At 56.4% G+C, this 17,687-nt stretch overlaps 1 protein-coding gene across 1 annotated transcript in view; it reads right to left on the bottom strand.

The window, feature by feature from the left end:
* The window catches only part of LPCAT1 (lysophosphatidylcholine acyltransferase 1), a 46,394-nt gene extending 42,697 nt beyond the window's left edge, over positions 1-3,697 (bottom strand). Inside the window, exon 1 of the mRNA XM_025451205.3 lies at positions 3,536-3,697. Within this exon, the coding sequence (XP_025306990.1) occupies positions 3,536-3,682 (147 nt within the window). The 5' untranslated portion in view covers positions 3,683-3,697. The remainder of the gene's footprint in view (positions 1-3,535) is intronic.
* Positions 3,698-17,687: the final 13,990 nt, after the last annotated feature.

Here is a 17,687-nt window from a genome sequence, read left to right as displayed (position 1 = left end):
TCTAGAAGGGCCACACCTGACTCAGCATCCAGGCTGAAACTGGGGGCGCCCTCACTTTTTTTTTTTTTTTTTTCCAATCAAAACTCACACATTTGGACAGGAACTCAGAGAAAAAGATCATTCATTTCTGGGTGATTACACCGCACAGAGGCCACTTTGCAGGTCTGCTGGGCTGGAGCCTGTCCCTGCATTCAACCTTCACAGTAATCCTCTCTGTGGGCTTAACCAGGAAAGGGGAGCACTTAGCAGTGTCTCCCACAGAGGACTCACTTCCAACGTGTGCAGGAAGCTAGACTACTTTCCAGGAAGGAAATTCTCTCTGGCACTAGTCACTGGGAGTTCAGGAATGGGGAACTATCTGAGCTGCAAGTGGGATGTATTCATACCCGGGGTTCCAACCGAAGTACCCAAAAAGCCCCGGTGACAGGAACCACTTTATGACTCCAAGAACAGCAAACTACCACATGACTACCCAATGTTATATTCTTCCGTTTTTCAGATCTTCACAAGTTATCTTCTGGCCAAAGAGATGCTTAAGCTCCTTGCTAAATCTGCAGTTAAAAGACAGATGGACTGGTCATTAATCTGTGGACACAAGGCAGCTCCTCCCCAGCAGCAGAAGCTAACAGGTGAACGTAGGCACCCTCACTGGTGTATCCCAACTCGGAATTCAGGTGAGCTTCTGCACAGCCCTTGGGAGTCTCAGTCATCGCTGGACCCGTTTGTAGATCTGGGGAAGAAGGCGAGCTCCCTCAGTGGAAACCTTAACGGAGTGTAGTAAAGAGCTTCACAGAGGACTGCTTGTGAAAAGCCAAACTTTCCTGCAGAGCGGAACTTGGAACTTGGAACTTAGCGTTTACAAGCTACATATCCCGGACCACACACTGCAGGTTTCTGAGCAGAAACCACAGGTCCGTTAGGAGCATATAAATACATCACAATTAGTCTGATGAGTATCTGACAGGCCTCTGAAAGAGGCAACAACGTGTACACAAAGTATCCTTCCCCTTCTGAGAGGCTAAAACATTCCACCCACCTGTCCTTTTCCTGAATGTCTTCCAGAAGCTGCCCTCAAACATCTAAAACCAGAATCTCCGCCTCCCGCTGAAGAACAGTCCACAGGAGCTGCTCCCTAATCTATAACCCTGTGTCCCCTGCCCGAGGAGGTGCTGGGGATTTCTGGCTCTGCTCGGACATCTGTCCCTTTTGCATGTTTATTCACTCAACAACTAGCTAAGTCTCTACAGTGGACCCCACTCGGACAATGAGCACACAGTTTGGGGCAGGACAGATCTGGCCTCCATCCATCCACAGTAATGCGGCAGGGGAGCTGCAAATGTGACAGGGATGCAGAGGTGGCCCTCCAGGGAGGAGGAGGCTTCCTCCTGGAGGCGATAATTCACCCAAGACCTGAATGAGGGGTAGAGAGGCCAAGAGCAAGAAGGCAGAGGCAGGAAGACAGCACTGCAGCAGCCAGTGCCAAGGGTGACAAGCCTGGAGGTGGGGTGGGGCCTTGGAAGCCGCCTGGAAGAGTCGGGGCTCGGCCACAGGATCAGCCTCAGAGGGTTCAGAGCAGTGAGTAGACCACAGGAGTGACGGGGTGGGGGCTGGTGGGGGCCCATTCAGGAGCCCAGAGGCAGTGCTCTTAGCCCCTCACAAGCTGGATACAGCACCTGGCAGGAACACAGCAGGGGGAGGTGCCGGCCAACCACACAGGTGGGCACATGGTGTCTGTCTCCAGACAGGGATGGGGACAACACTCTTCCCCTCTCTCCCTCCATCCTCAGTCTGGTGCCCGCCCTTTCCCACAGTGACAACCAAGCCAACCTACAAGATGCTTCAAGAAAAAGCACAAAACCCAGGACAACAACATCAGATTTCAAGAACTTTTCACTGTAATATTATTTCAGAAAGATAACTTTATGCATTAAAGAAAAATCTCAGTGTCACCCCAAAATGTTTTGTCACACTTGGAAATATGTTCTCCACCAACTGGACAACTGTTAAAGTCCTAAAATTGTACCTGCTTTTATTACAGTTCTGGAGTTAAAAGAAAGGCTGTGTTGTGAGCAATCATACAGAAATGCAAACACAATGTACAACCAGAGAGCAGGAATATCCCCAGCACTGCTGGGGATTTACTCGAACGCCAGGGAATGGATCCCACCAGGCCAGGGAATGGGTCCCACCGGCTCAGGGAATGGGTCCCATCAGCTCAGGGAACAGGTCCCACCAGCTCAGGGAATGGATCCCACCAGGCCAGGGAATGGCTCCCACCAGCTCAGGGAATGGATCCTACTAGGCCAGGGAGTGGGTCCCACCAGCTCAGGGAATGGATCCCACCAGGCCAGGGAATGGGTCCCACCAGCTCAGGGAATGGATCCCACCAGGCCAGGGAATGGATCAAACCAGCTCAGGGAATGGATCCCACCAGGCCAGGGAATGGATCCCACCAGGCCAGGGAATGGGTCCCACCAGCTCAGGGAATGGATCCCACCAGGCCAGGGGACGGATCCCACCAGCTCAGGGAATGGATCCCACCAGGCCAGGGAATGGCTCCCACCAGGCCAGGGAATGGCTCCCACCAGCTCAGGGAATGGATCCTACTAGGCCAGGGAATGGGTCCCACCAGCTCAGGGAATGGATCCCACCAGGCCAGGGAATGGATCCCACCAGCTCAGAGAATGGATCCTACTAGGCCAGGGAATGTATCCCACCAGCTCAGGGATTGGGTCCCACCAGCTCAGGGAATGGATCCCACCAGGCCAGGGAACGGATCCCACCAGCTCAGGGAATAGATCCCTTCAGCTCAGGGAATGGATCCCACCAGGCCAGGGAATGGCTCCCACCAGCTCAGAGAATGGATCCTACTAGGCCAGGGAATGTATCCCACCAGCTCAGGGATTGGGTCCCACCAGCTCAGGGAATGGATCCTACTAAGCCAGGAAATGGATCCCCCCTGGAAGCACTAGAAGCTGTGTAAAGAGAAAGGACGAGCGTGGGGCCCCGCTGCTTCCCGCAGGCGTCCATCCCTCAGCCAGGACCAGGGGACTCCACAGATAAAACGTGATGGAAACCAACTGCACACCGTCGCCTCTCTCGCTGGAACCAGGGATGCGTAAAATCGATTCCGTTACAGACTGACCCCGAGGGAGCTTCCCCTGCTCGCTCCCCAGAACACAACTTGCAAACAGAGGCGGAAATCCTGCCGCCACCTTCAGAGGACCTCGCAGGGCTCGCCCCGCCGCCGCCGGCCCTGCCTCAAGTGCCCAACGAGGTCCCCACGCAGGAAGCTCCAGGGTCCCGGTCACATCCAGGGCGGCCGCGCCGGCACCTCGCGGCGGGAACGGGGAAGCGGGCGCGGAGATCCGGGGATCGGGGCGGGAACCAGGGGGCGGGGCGGGGCGGGACGGGGCGGCGGGGGTCGCAGGGCGCGGGGGGCAGCCGGGCGGCCGCGGGGCCGGGCCCGCGAGGTCCCTCCCCGGACGCGCATCCCCCCCGCCCCCCGGCGGCCCGGGCTCGGGCGGGCACCCACCTGGGCCTTCCGCAGGGCGCTGAGGCGCAGCTCGTGCACGAAGGGGTTCCGCCCCGGGGGCGCCCGTCGCCGCGCGTCGCCGGCCCCCACGCTGGCCGCGGCGCTGGAGGCGGGGAAGGCCCGGGGACCGCGCGCCCGCAGCCTCATGGCCGCCGCCCGCCGCAGGAAGCGCGGCGCGGGGCGCAGAGCGGGTGCGGAGCGGGGCGCGGAGCCGGCGCGGGGCGCGGGGCGCGGGCCGAGGATGCGCGGCGGCCGGGCGGGGGGCGGGCGGGGGGGGGCCGGGCGGGCGGGCGGGCGCGCAGGCGCGGGAGGCCGGCGGCGTGACGCGAGGGGCGGGGCGGGGCGGCCGGGCGGGGGGCGCCGCGGGGCGAGGCCGGGGCGGCCGGGGGCGGGGCGGCCGGGGGCGGGGCTCCCGGGGGCGGGGCGTCGGCAGAGCCCGCCCCCCGCAGCCCGCGCGGCTGGCCCCGCCCCCGCGCCCCCCGCGGCTAGCCCCGCCCCCCGCCCCGCGCCCGGCGCCTGACCTCGGCCCCCCGGGGGCGCCGGCCACGGGCCCGCAGTGGCGGGAGCGCCGGGACCCTCGGGCGGGGGCCGGTCGGCGGCGCAGCGAGGCCGCCAGGCCGCCCCCTCCAGCTCAGAGGGCCGGGATCCCGAGGGACACGAGCGGGGGCTCCCCCCGAAATGCCGCGTTCGCGCGGTGCCTGTTCCGGCTGGGACCTCACCTCGGGCGCGCGGAGGGCAGGGCGGAAGGGGAAGGAGGTGCTCCCTGGGCGCGGCTGGGCTGGCTGCGAGCTCCGGGCCGGGGTCCACCGCGATGCGATTCCCGGGGCCGCCCAGATGCTGGGGCCGGCGGGAGGGGGTGCACCGAGCCAGCTGCGCCCGGGACCCGGTGTTCTCGCCCGGCGGGAGTCGGAGGATTCCCGGGGCCGTTACTCCGGCTCATGGACTTCCTCCCCTGCATCAAGGGGAGACATTTGAGGATGGCTAATGTGTGGCGCAGTATTAACTTGGACAAAAGTGAAATAGGACCCTTATCCAAATTTATGAATTTCAAACATTTGCCACCAGCTGTATGTAGCGAGAACAGCTAGATTTTGTGGCCCTGACAGGCAGGAAGTGGGGCCACCAGTAGGCAGTGGGCATGGGTGAGGAAGGACGGCTTGGACACAACCCAGCAGGCCCTTGGCTCACCCGCGGTTGCCTGAAATCATGAGGAAGTAGCCCAAACTCTTTGTGCATCGCTCTGGGGTTAGGGGAAGACCAGACGGTGCTGTGGGACTGCCTGGTCCTGGGGTCCTGAGGACATCCGTGCCCTGTGAGGCTCCTCTGCCTTGTCCCTGCTCGGGCAGCTGGTCAGGAGGTGGTCGACCCTCTGATAACCTGGCTGATGTGAAGTGTCACCTTGCTGAGGGCCCTTCTGTGTTTTGATGGGAAGGGAAAGGCTGGGGAACCAGAGGGGGGGCCGGTGTTTCAGCAGGGGTCCACATCATCTTACACAGCCTCATCGATACAGAAAGGGAAAGAGCAGGGTTTGGTCCCAAAGCCCTTTCTAAGCCTCATGGTGGCCTGGGGCGGGGACGTCTCCTCTGAACCGGGGTTATGAAATCTAGAAGGCAACTAGCCCAGTGCCTACACTCAGCTGTGCGTGATGACAAGATAGACCTTGGGGACTACCGTGGATCTTATTTGCTGGCAGACAGAGGTGGGGGCTGCCTCCATTGCCTGCGTGGCCATCAATACACTGCTGATCTGTGAACATTCAGTTGCCAATTGCTCTGAAGAACCCAGCTAGGACAGTGGGACAGTGTGAAGAGCTATTCAGGGTGAGAGCAAAGAAGGATGGGCTGCAAGGGGAGGGGTTCCCCACTCCTTCTCAACAAGCAGATCTGTGGAGAACCCAAAAGACCGACAAAGGCAGAGAGCAGCCAGGAGAGCAGGAGTGAGGAGTGGAGGGCCCAGAAGGGTGGGTCCCCCTGGAGAGTAGAAGTGACGAGTGGAGGGCCTGGACAGTGGATCCAGGGGAAGTTGGTTGGCTTGCACTGCTTCATACTTTCTTCACTTCAATTTTAGTGCTGTGATGGAATATTCTAGAAGTCATAGAGTGTTCTGGAAGCTTCCCTAGGAGAAGTTGGTCTTGGGCAAGGAGTTATAAGCAGTTGTCTTTCAGCAACAGGAAGAAGACTTTCATTGTCTCTAGGAGTTAGTGCCTTGCTTTAGAGAAAGTACCAGCTGGGCCCTTAAACCTCTAAGGCAAACCCCCATGGTTCTCCAGGAATCTTCTGGAATGCAGACCCTGGTGCACAGCGTGGCTGGCCAGGCTCTGGGAAGCACTTCTGCATGGCTCCTTGTTCTCACTCCGGACGGCGGAGTGTCCGCTTTTCCAGGGGGGCTGAGAACACAAGGTGCCTGCTTGCTGGTGTGGGGCTGTGTGTTTTGGTGTTTGTTGAATTTTAGCTATCTACAGATTCACAAAGAAGGCGAGGGCTCCATTTTTCTCCTAATCCTTATTTTTCCTCCTGCCTTACCTGTTGTATTTAATCTGTGCAGTTTTCTTCTCTACACTGTGACCCCGTATTCTCAACACCATCTATCACCCCCTCCCCAGCTTGTGGCTTTGCTTCAGGCATGAGCACAAGGATTTATGAAGCTATTTCTGGATGCTCTATTTTATCCCATTGGTTTATTTCTTCCTGCTGGCCCTGCACTGTTCTAACTGCTGTACCTTTGGAATCATGTGCCTTAGTAAGCAGTGGGGCGAATTCCTGTTGCTGCTTCTCTTTAAGAATTGTCTTCATGAGGGACACCTGGGTGGCTCAGCGGTTGAGCATCTGCCTTTGGCTCAGGGTGTGGTCCTGGAGTCCCACATCGGGCTCCCTGCATGGAGCCTGCCTCTCCCTCTGCCTATGTCTCTGCCTCTCTCTCTCTCTCTCTCTCTGTGTCTCTCATGAATAAATAAATAAAATGTTTTAAAAAAAGAGAATCGTCTTCGTGATTCATGGAAGTTTACTTGCCCGTCAGAACTATGGAATGAGTTTTTTCTATTGCTAAAAATTCCAGTGGGAGTTTTGCTTTGGAGTGTGTTAAGTGTACACTTTCCTACGAGTGTGTTGTAAGGGTGCCTGGAATTAGTTTTCACGTGGTGCAGTAAGCACATACACATGTGGACATGTCACAAAGGATGCAATTTTGCTCACAGTTCCCTAGGAACAGGAGGCATGTGCGCCGTGGGCTTGGGGGTGTACATGGGAACAACTAGGGTCTGTCAGGAGGCAGCAGGACCGGGTGGAAAATGTGGCAAGACCCTTTACTGTGGTTTCCACGGGAGGAGCAGAGGAAGCAGGTGAGCAGGCTTAGAATTGGCTAATGTGAGTAATTTCAGTGGCTGGTGGGTGTGGGGCTGTCCCTGGTTGTCTGGTACCCGCCGGGGTGCTTAGGGCTGGAGAGTAGTGGCTGTAGAGAAGAGGGGTGGGCGTGGGCTCTGGATGGGGTGCTTTGCACGGGAGAGGTGAGTTAGCTAGCTCGGGGGCGGTGGGAGGCATCGCTGCAGGATTAGCAAGCCCCAGTGTGAAAGCTAGAATAAAATGACTTGCTTAAGGTGGGCCTTCAGAGCCTTGCAGCCAGGGGGTCCCTCCCCCAGGTCACCAGGCTGGACCAGGCCCCTGGCTCTCTGGCAACACCCACCCCATCAAAGAGAAAGCTGGAGCCCTTCCAGCACCCCTCCCCAAGCGGCCTTCCAACCTGTGGGCAGGTGGCCTCAGGTCTCTGGCATCTGCTGTTCCCTCTGCCTGGACATCTGCATTTCTGCCTCCTCGTCTTCTTCAGTTTTGACCCAAAAGTCAGGGTGGTAAGGCCTGGGGTATCCCGTTACCCTCACCCCTGGCACGTGCATGGTTCTCAGGGTGCTGTGTGTTCTGTATGCATTCTGTGTGAAGTTTAATTTGTCAGGAACTTCACCCTACGTGATTGAAATAGGGCCGTTTTATAGATAGGGACATCAAGGCACAAGACACTGACTGAATGACCCAGATCATCTCTGGGGCCGGTGAAGGCTTTGACCTCCTTGCAGAGAGTCTTTCTTTCTGCATCAGTTCGGGACTGATGGACGTTGCCCCATGACCATCCACTTCTGCAGGCTGCCTTCCCCACAGAGGTCCTATTTTTATAGCACTTGGGTTCCAGATAAAACCACTTCCTTCAAATACGCAGACATTTGACATCAAATAAGGATCTGAATACCTGATGGCATTTTATAGAGATTTTATGTAGATTTTGACTACCCTGGAAGTACAGGTTGGAAAGGCCCTGGACATGGAAAGCCTCAGCACCCAGCACGTCTCTCAGCTATGTTGTCTGTTCCATCCTCCTCGACATCAAAAAAATGATCCTCAGTCAAGAATGAGCTCTGAGATGGTGACCTCTTCCATGGGTCTTTATCAAAATTTAAGAGAATTTTGAAGTTCAGAGGTGTGGAAGCACAATTTTAGTATGTCAGCACATCTTTCTTCACACTTTGGGGTTGCAGAACAAATGTTTACGTGTAATTTTGCTTCCCAAAATATCGAAACCCCCAAAATATGAAAACAATGATTTTCAAAGGAGTGATCTTTTATGAAAAACAACTGCTTACCGTTGTTCTTTCTGGTTGGCTTTGAAAAATGCTGTGTCAAATTATTTCTGCCAATTTGCAAAGGCAGAGATCTTGCTTAGTCGGGAGGCGGGCAAGTTCCTAAAGCAGGAGAGTCCCTGTGAGGAGGGCACGGTGGCCAGGCCGTGCAAGCCTCCTGCAACGTCACCTCCTGACGGGTAGAGAAACACATGGCTCCCCAAGTAAAGACAGCCTTCCCAGCCTGCCTGGCAGGCTTCCCATACCCCCTAGCTGTGGCCATGGGACGGTGTCCGGGGGGGCATGTCTCACCAGCCCAGAGCCAGACCCATCTGGGTTTGCAGGAAGTGGTGCACACATGGAGGTCGATGGAGGCTACTCCCTGCCCCCTGTCCCTGTGCCCTCCCCTGGTGCCCTTCCTTCCCCACCCCTCCTGGTGTGGTAGGCTGCAGGCTCCTGGGCAGAGCCTCTCACACAGCCAGGGGGTATCACATGCCTCACCCTCAGAGGTGAGTGGGCACAGCAGGTGTGGATTGGGTGGGCTGTGGAGCACTGGATGCTTGGCTTTCGCCTGCACACTCAACTGTCCGTGAGTGCAGAACCGCACCGGTGCGCTTACCTGCTCCCCCATCGCACCTGAACCCACACACGCGGACTCGTACCTCTTAGCATCACGTCACGTGTGCTCTGATGCCCCAGCTGCGGTGGCCCAGGACCCAAGGGGGATCTGCTTTGCACAAGTGGTTCTTGCTTTTGCAAACACGGAAGCCATTCTGAACAAGAGTACTTGGTCTCTCCCAACAGACGCTGGAAATCACCTGATTTGGCTTCTTCACTTCAGGGTGTTGGTCATGAGAGGATCCTTGTACATATTTTCAACACTTAAATGGATGAGACCAAGAACTCTTACTGGATCAGAGGCCTTTTATCAGCTCCTTGACCAGAGCCTCGGTGGAGAGGGTGTGTCCCTAGAGCAAGGAGGGGAAGGCTAGCATCTGTGTTTGGGGAAGGACACGACCGGATGAGCGGTCCTTGACCCCTGCAGTGTTTGGTTAAAACGGAAATGGTATATATTTTGTTCATCATGAGTTTTTAGAATGATCCCTATTTAGAACATGGGTTGATAACCCCAAATGAGCCTCATTTCTTGTGCAGCAGCATTCTTGGTGAGCTGTTCGGTTGTGCAATCCCATCCCACTGGCAAACATGTCTCACCACAGCATGGCTCCGTTGGCCTTTTAGACAAAACTTCACATAGGTGATGTTTTCTGACCATGTTTATTTTCCTTTCCTCTTTGCTCCGAATTTACAGGATTACCCTAGAAAGCTACTGTGACCAGCACCGTCCCCACAGCTGGGACAAGCTGGCCCAGGCCACGAATTTTCTTCACCGCATGACTTCCATCCCATGACACGAAGGGCAGTAGACCGGCGCCGTGGAAAAGAGGCTCTGCTCTGAGCCTGAAGGGGCTCTGCTCCTCTGCCTCCTGTCCCCTCCTTGGCTGTAAAGTGGGGTGGGACCTGTCAGGAGGGTCCTCACGAGGTTGGGAGAGTGAACGCAGGTGGAGCACCCAGGATGGCGTTGGGCACATGACGGCACCTCGCTGAGCACTAGCTGCCTTAGCAAGGGCATGGCATTTGTTTCCGGAACCAGCAGCCTTCCTGCCAACAGGGGGGCTGGGGCGGGCAAGTGCACCTCCCGAGTTCTCTGCAGTCTGACCTTGACGTGGATGGTGAATACGAAGGTTAGGGAGTTGGCTTCACTGCTTGGAGAACTGTACCCTCGGTTGCAAATGGGATTTTGTGAAATGCTGGCAGTGGTTTCAGCTACAGGTCACGGGGAGGAGGGAGGGGAACTGCTGATGTTGTGTCCTCCACAGGGCGTCCAGGTGCAGGTACTTCCCCAGGACAGAGGGAGCACCCTGTTGGGCAGTTTGCCCCCTCTCTTTGAACCAATGGCTTCTTCCACATTCACAGATAGTAATGTGGGTCCAACTGGGATGGCATGTCCTCCGGGCATCATTGTGACTGTGAGTTTGCTACTACGTGAAACACACTGCGCTTCTCTGGATGCACATCCGTGGTGTGTGTGCACAGGGACATGACTTCAGTGCACGAAGTTAGTGGGGAGGTGGGCAAGTTCCCAAAGTGGGAGAGTCCCTGTGAGGAGGAGTTCCGGGGTGGCCTGTGTGTTGGGGGTGGGGCACAGGCACCCTCATCTCCCAAAACAGGAACTCTGGACAAGGTCTTTCCCCTTCTCAGCCTGGGTTTGTCGTCTGGATAAAGGGGTTAATGAGACAGTCTGCCTGGAGAGCCACCGTGAACGGCATCCTGATGACGGGTCTTGGCCAGAGCTGGGCTGGAGAGGCTGCGGGTAGGGTGGTGTCAGTGCCTGCGTGGGAAGGGCGAACCCTTTCACTCCCCTGAACATGACATCTGGGCATCGCTCATGCACGGTGCCTGCAGAGCGGCCTCCTCCGTCTTCCTTGGGTGTGACTCATGGCCTTTGTTTGGTTTGGGAGACTTCTCAGGGTCTGTTGCTGGGGCTTGCAGGGTGGTGCACGCCCACCCCACTGGGCTCTTCATGGTGCTGTTATTCTGTCAGAGGATGTCTTCGTGGTCCATTTCATGTCTCTAAAGGTGAGACTTACCCTCCTTAGTACACGTGAGCTCACATATCTCACAGCCGCAGGGATGCTGTGCTTCTGTGGACGGGGAGCCCGGCAGCCCGGAGCCAACTCAGTTCTGAGTCCAAATTCATCCCTTGCTCCCTGGAGTCTATGGGAGGGCTTACTCCAGGCCTTGTTCCTTCTTTCATTGTAGTCAGAAGGGATTTATGGAGAAAATGACGGAGTGAGTGGTCCTGGGCTTGTATCTTGAGTAAATAAGTGGGGGCGGGCGGGGACGTGATGCAGACCGTGGGGACACAGGGTCCCCCCGGCAGACCAGCTGACCCCAAGTCAGACTTCAGGAGGCAGCAAGATCTATGAAACTTTGTCTTTTCATCTTTAAATGAGAAATATGGGGGAAACGCTGGATGTCATTTGAGGATAAAAGCAGTGTCATTTGAGGATAAGTCGTCTGGTGTTTTTTTTTTTAAGATTTTATTTGTTTATTCATGAGAGACACAGAGTGAGAGAGAGGCAGAGACACAGGCAGAGGGAGAAGCAGGCTCCATGCAGGGAGCCCGATGTGGGACTCGATCCCGGGACTCCAGGATCACGAGCTGGGCTGAAGACAGACGCTAAACCGCTGAGCCACCCGGGCTTCCCTCGTCCGGTGTTCATAGCATTGCTTCTGGATCTGTGGGGTTCCCGTGATGTACCAGTGTCCTAACTGAGATTGCTTAAGGCGGCTGGCTCAGGGCAGCATCCGGTGGACTCAGCCCCGGGGGTCCTTCACAGACACACCTGCCACTTCTGTAAGTGCTCACAAAGAGCTGGTGCTGGCCCCCTACCACGCGGGACGATGACAAGGGACCCTCCTTGTGTGGCTTCTGGGTTTCCTGCAGCCACTTTGTGCTTAAGAGGTGTGAGTGCAAAGGTGGGTTCCTTGGTATAAACCCATACTGGGCAGTTGGGATAAGGGTGCCGAGTAAATTCAAAAGGCCCAGACGTAGAGCAGGTGTCTGCTTGTCAGGGACCCTGACTTCAGGGTTGGGGCTCAGAGGGGCCAGCCGCCTGGGGGCCCGGGGTGGAGGGGGTGACTTTTTCCACTTGGCTGGGTCCAGAGGTGTAACCTCCCATCACGGGGATCCTGAGGAGCACAGTCTGCTAAACCGAGTATCACCCGCTTTATCCAGCATCAAACACGGAACTGCAACCTGACAGAGGGTGAGGCCAATGCTTCTCAGAAGGTGTGTCTGGAAATGACTTCTCTCAGAATTGTGTTCCATCCGAAGACATGAAACCCTCGTAAGGTCTGTGGGCAAATACACTTGCACGTTGAAGCCTGTCAAGTTTTTGCAAATACCTCTTCTTTCATTGTCAGTCCCTCAAGCTGTACGTAACGGCTTCCTTATGGTTCAACATAAACCCTTTTCTCTGGATCCTTTTATTTACTTATATTTTTAGCTCAGTAGTAAAGACAGATTCTAAAAGTAGGAGATTCAAAAAAAAATAAAATCTGTGGACGTGCTATGGTTTGATTGATGCTGCAAATTCTTACTTGTTTGTCCTTCAAATGGTTTCTCCCTGTGGGACAGGCTGCATAACGCCCCCAGGGACCTGCTTGCCTTAGCCAAGGCTCTGGGGACATGTCCCAAGGTCCGAGGTAGCTTGTCCCTGGGGAGAGGGCTTGGCAAAGATGGTGCTGATGACTGGTGGCCTTGAGAAACCTGGGTCAGGACAGGCTAGGCGCGGTTGAGGGGTCGACGTGCGAGACGCTTATGGGGATGCTGGTGAGCCTGTGCTGTCCTGGCTCCGCCTGGGGTAGGCCAGGGCTGGCCCTGCCAGTGGACTCTTGGTGCCTGAGACATCCCACGGGGGCTGTGCAGAGTGCCTGCAATGCTGGCTGTCCCACCTGCCCCTCCAGTGTGCCATGGGAGCCAGGGTTTCCCTGTCACAAACTGCAGGGGAGCCGGGCTGCATGGCCACTCCTGGGGAGCGGCTGCCAGGGGACCTGCCTCCTGAGGCCCCAATGGACCAAAGTCAAGGATGTCCTCAGAGCCACCCTCCTGCCGCCTGACCCCGTCTGTACTTCTGCAAGCACCTCTCTGAGAGGCCATCTGCCTCCCACACACAGATACCCGCTGTCTATAACTGGGCAGTTTGCTTCTGCCACCAGCTGCCTTTCCTTTAGGAATTGGCTTAAAGCCACAGCGGCGTCCACTTAGAACCAGGGCCCACGTGTAGCTGGTGTGTAGGCCTCACGCCGTCACCTCCATTAGTGGTGGGTTGCAGCAGAAGGGACAAATTCTGTGCATCTTCCTGCAGTCTCGGCTTACGTGTGATGCTGTCAGGCTGGGAGCCTCTGCTGTGGGAGGGTCAGCCCCCCAGGGACGGGGTTGGGGTGGGGGTGGTATTTATTCTGTTTATCAATGTGTTCCAGCACCTAGAAGATGCTCGGTAAGGATCTGGGGAATAAAAGAATTAAAGACTGAACGTGTCAGCATGAGGAAGAGAGAGAGTTTTGATGGTGGTCACAGTCTTATGTCTTTTTTACCCCATAAGAGAACCCTGCAAGAAGGTGAGTGATTAAATGTAGAAAGTGTGATCATAAAGTTCAAAAAAAAGAGTGATTATCTTTATGACTTTGGGATGGAGAAGGATTTCTTGTGAAGCCTACTAAAAGCACAAGTCTTACAGAAAAGAATTGATACACGTCAGTCAGACAATGCTGTAAAAAGTCTTGCGGTAAACCACGGATGATGCAAGCCACAAATTGGGCAAAATATAGTCACAAAGCATATTGTCATGCATACGATATAAAGAACGTGCTCATGGCTTATAGGAAAGCAAACAAAGACCGGGCACAGCGTGTGAACAGGAGAGGAAGCTATGTGCGGAGAATGTGGATGAGAAGAAAGGCGGAGACGCTCCTCGAAGCACCCCGACCCCATGCACCTCAGCCCTGGGGGGCTGACGAGGCCAAATGTTGGGGCTACAGGTGACACAGGTCATGGAGGCAAGCACCCCCAGGGCAACTTTCAGATCTCCAGGAAGTGAGGACACACATGCCCCGGGATCTGGGAATGATGTTCCCGGTACGCATCGGAGAAATCTCAGGGAGGAGAACTTTTGTTTTGGGTTTGGGAGAAATTGGAAAGTCCATCAACAAGGGAGGTGATAAGGCACCTGTGTGGCTCAGTGATTGAGCATCTGCCTTCAGCTCAGGGCATGATCCTGGGGTCCTGGGATGGAGTCCCACATCAGGGTCCCCACATAGAGCCTGCTTCTCCCTCTGTCTGTGTCTCTGCTTCTCTGTCTGTCTCATGAATAAATAAAAATATTAAAGAAAAAAAGAATGGAGGTGATAACCTAGGTTTGCATGGTCACCTGTGAGGCCCGACCATCATCACACTGATAACCAAGAATGCAGTGCACCTGTGAGTGATAGTGCCGAGGACACCAACGATGGGGATATCGTTCAGAAGCACTGAAATACAGCGTGAGACCCGACAGAAGGCAGAGCGCGGGGCTCCAGGGTGGCACTCTGAACTGGGCTCCGGATGTCGCTAAGCAGCAGAGTGGATGGGCTTTGACAGTCGGAGATGGTGGAGCATCCTTCGGAGAGTTTCTGCGCTGGTGCCGAGCCCAGTGCAGCTGGGATCCGGGCCCGGTGAGGAGCGGGCGGCCCTGAGAGTGGGCACCAGGCCTTTCTTACAAACTGAAATTTTTGGTGTTTAATTTTATTTTATTTGATAATGAAACTATGGCTTTTATATTTTTAATTTCAGCTTTCCGATTTTATTTCACATTGGAGATCAGAACTGTTACTCTCATAAGAAGTTATTTTGCCGCCAACAGGGTTTACATGAATCTGGTTTCAGATGTGGCTCTGCCTGCAAGCCCTTGGGTTTTCAGAGTGAAGAGAAAGAGAGCTGGCATCTCATGTGCCCTGCTGTGCTTCTGGCAACGTCGGCGCCTCTGTGGGAGACGGTCTTTCACGGGCTGACAATGTCAGCAAAGGGATTATTCCAGGCCGACACTTGGCACAGACTGTTCTTAGCCAAATGCGTTTTTGAAAGGTAGGATTTGATCTCAATTATTCCACTCAGCTTCATTAAAGGAGGGTAAGAGAAAAAAGAATTTATCCTGGCTTCTGATTCTGTCATAATTTCATCTTAAATCTCAACACTGTGACCCTGGCAGGTGGCGGGCTCTCAGCACGGACCCACACGCTGGCTGCTTTGGAAAAAGAAACCTCATTCACACAAGACCTGAGTTTTATGAACGGCCGTCCCACTTTCCCGCCGTGGCTGGGCTGTGACGTTGACCCAGCACGACACACAGATCCCTCTGTCCCCCGCTGGACACCGGCCAGGCGTCTTCGGTCTATGGGGCAAGATCACTCGGCGCTGGAAAGCCCAGAGCAACAAAAAGCCTCTGTTCCAGTGATGACAGGCTTGAGCAGAAAGGGTCCCTGCCCAGCCAGGCTGCGGGCGACGTGTCACAGATGGGCGCCCGGGGAGAGAAGGCTCCTTAACGAGGCCATCCTGGTGGCGGGTGGGCGGAGGGCCGAGTCTGGCTTGGTGGGTGAACCTGGAGGGAGCCCTGTCCCACGACTTTCTCAGGCACTCAGGGTCCCGCGGGCTCTCCCAGCCTCCTCTTCCTCCTCCTCCTGGCCCCCATGCATCTTGGTTTTGGCATTTGCAGGGTGGGTGTGGGTCAGCTCTCTTCTGCGGTCGGGGGCGGGGGGTGGGAGCTTGCTTCTGGGAAGGAGACGTCCTCTGAGGCCCATCTGTGGCATCGCTGGCTTCAGTTCCCAGTCCTTTCGGTTTCTTTGGCTTTGAACCCAGAGCTGTTTGGATGGTTCCCTGGAAGGAAGGGGGAGGGATCCCAATGCCCAGGGCCCCAGGGGACAGCACATCCAAGAGGCACTCTGCTGGGCCAGGCACTGGAGCTGCTCTGGTCATCGGTTCTTCACCCCATTGGGGGGGTGGTCCCACCCTAAGATGTGCCAGACGGCCCAACCCCTGGCCCCGACTCCCAACCCCAGATGGGTGAGATGGACAGCAGGAGGACCCTGCCTGCCGCATGGGGCCACACAGGCTGCCCTGGGGGACGTGACCCAGCAGTGGCTGCAGGAGGAGGCTTGGCAGTGACAGGAACATGGGGCCTGGCAGGTGGGGGCGTGGGCTGGGCTCATCTGAATATTCTACATCCTGGCAACACCCTGACAGCCGTTACCATCAGCCTCGGGGAGCAGCCTGGGCAGAGACCCACACTCAGGGCCTGGAGGTGTCAAGGTGGCATTTGACATCGTAGCACATCTTTAGACGTTTATTCTTGCCACCAGGGCATGATGTTCCCATCAATGCACTCAGGGACCCCCCGAGGGAGGGACAGCCAGACCTCGGTGTTGGGAGGAGCTGGGCTCCATTTCAGGAATCAGCAGAGCTGAAGCAGAGCAGGGGATGCCCTCCTGGGGGCAGCCGGGGGTTCATGAGGGCACCCGTCTACCACGGACTGGGGGCCGCAGGGAGGCCCAGCACCACTCAGCCTGGTTTTCCCAGGTGGGTCTGGAAGCAGGTGGGGTGGCGGGCGGGGTTGAATTCAGCAGCGTGAGGTAGGGAAATGGTGGGAGATTTCGGGGGCGGGTGACAGATGAAGATCCGTGTGCCAGAAATTCTGCAGCCCCAGCCCAGTGAGACGCAGGCTGCTGTCCACATCCTGGTGCCCTTGGAGCCCCACCTGCCGTCCACACCCTTGGGCCCATGGGTCCCGCCTGCTGTCCACGCCACTTGTACCCACGGGGCCTTGCCTGCCAGCCACACCCTGGGTCAGTGTGATGTCCAGCCACACTCAGGAGAAAGAAATGTCCTCATCTTCGTGGGGCCTCCCAGAGGGTCTGTGCCTCCTGGAGCCGGGGGGAGCGCTCTCTGCGGGGGAGGCGCCACTTGGGGGTGTTTGGATATTTCTGAATGGAGCCCCCAGAGTTCGTGCCTTCATAGCTCCTTTCCTGGTGAAGCTCCTTGTAACTCAGGGGGACCCAAGCTGGGCAGGGGATGGTGCCCAGGCTGCTGTGGCCTGTCGGTTCAGCTTGTGGGTACCCGTGGGCAGTGGGAGGAAGGCGTCCTTCCCAAGAGCGTCCCTCGAGTGTCTGTGGGCAGTGAGCACTGCTGGTTGCTGCAAACAGGAGCTTCTCCTTGACAAAGCCAGCTGACTCTTCAAAGTCAGCAGTCAGGGGCACTGCCACGTACCAGAGTGCAGGCCTCGGGCTCTGGCTCCCAGAGCCAGGAAATGGGTGCGTCCACGTGGGGCATGCTGGGGCTTGAAGGCAGGAGGCAGGAGGTTGTTTCAGGGCCACTCCACTACCCCCCTGCCTGTGGGGTGGGGACGTGGCCCGTTTGTTCCACTTGGAACACAGGATCTGGGACTCCCTGCCCCGAGGAGTCTGCAAGGGCACCTGCCCTGGAGACTGGTAGCCAGGACTCTGGGCTTCCAGGTGGGGCTTCATGTGAGGGGGATTTAGAGTAGAGGGAAGGACGGACTGAGTCTGGGGGCCCTGCTGGGGGCCGAGGAGGCAAGGGAGGTGTGATTGCCTGTGAAGGAAGTCCGTGGGGATTTGCTCCTTGACCAGTAGCATCATTATCTTGCTGTGATGGTGAGCCTAAGAGAGTCTGGAACATGGATCTTCCTATCTGCCGGGTTTGTCAGCTTCCAGCTTAGCCACCACGACCACGTGCACCCATTCTGGCCGTCAATCATGATGAAAAGTCAATTCCCAGGGTTTCCTTTGCTTGTGCTTATGCAGTCCTGGCACTTAGCCAGACGCCTTCTTGATTGGACACCAGGCCTGCGTGAGGGTCCGGGCTCAGTGTCCTCGAGGACACTGGGGACCCCATTCTGCAGCGAGCCTGTGCCTGCTGACTACCAAGGGCCTGGGCTG

Source organism: Canis lupus, chromosome 34, assembly GCF_003254725.2.
Source record: "Canis lupus dingo isolate Sandy chromosome 34, ASM325472v2, whole genome shotgun sequence".
In the NCBI taxonomy this organism is placed as follows: domain Eukaryota; kingdom Metazoa; phylum Chordata; class Mammalia; order Carnivora; family Canidae; genus Canis; species Canis lupus.
The sequence above is the reverse complement of the archived record's forward strand: the minus strand, read 5'-3'. Positions and strand labels throughout refer to the sequence as shown.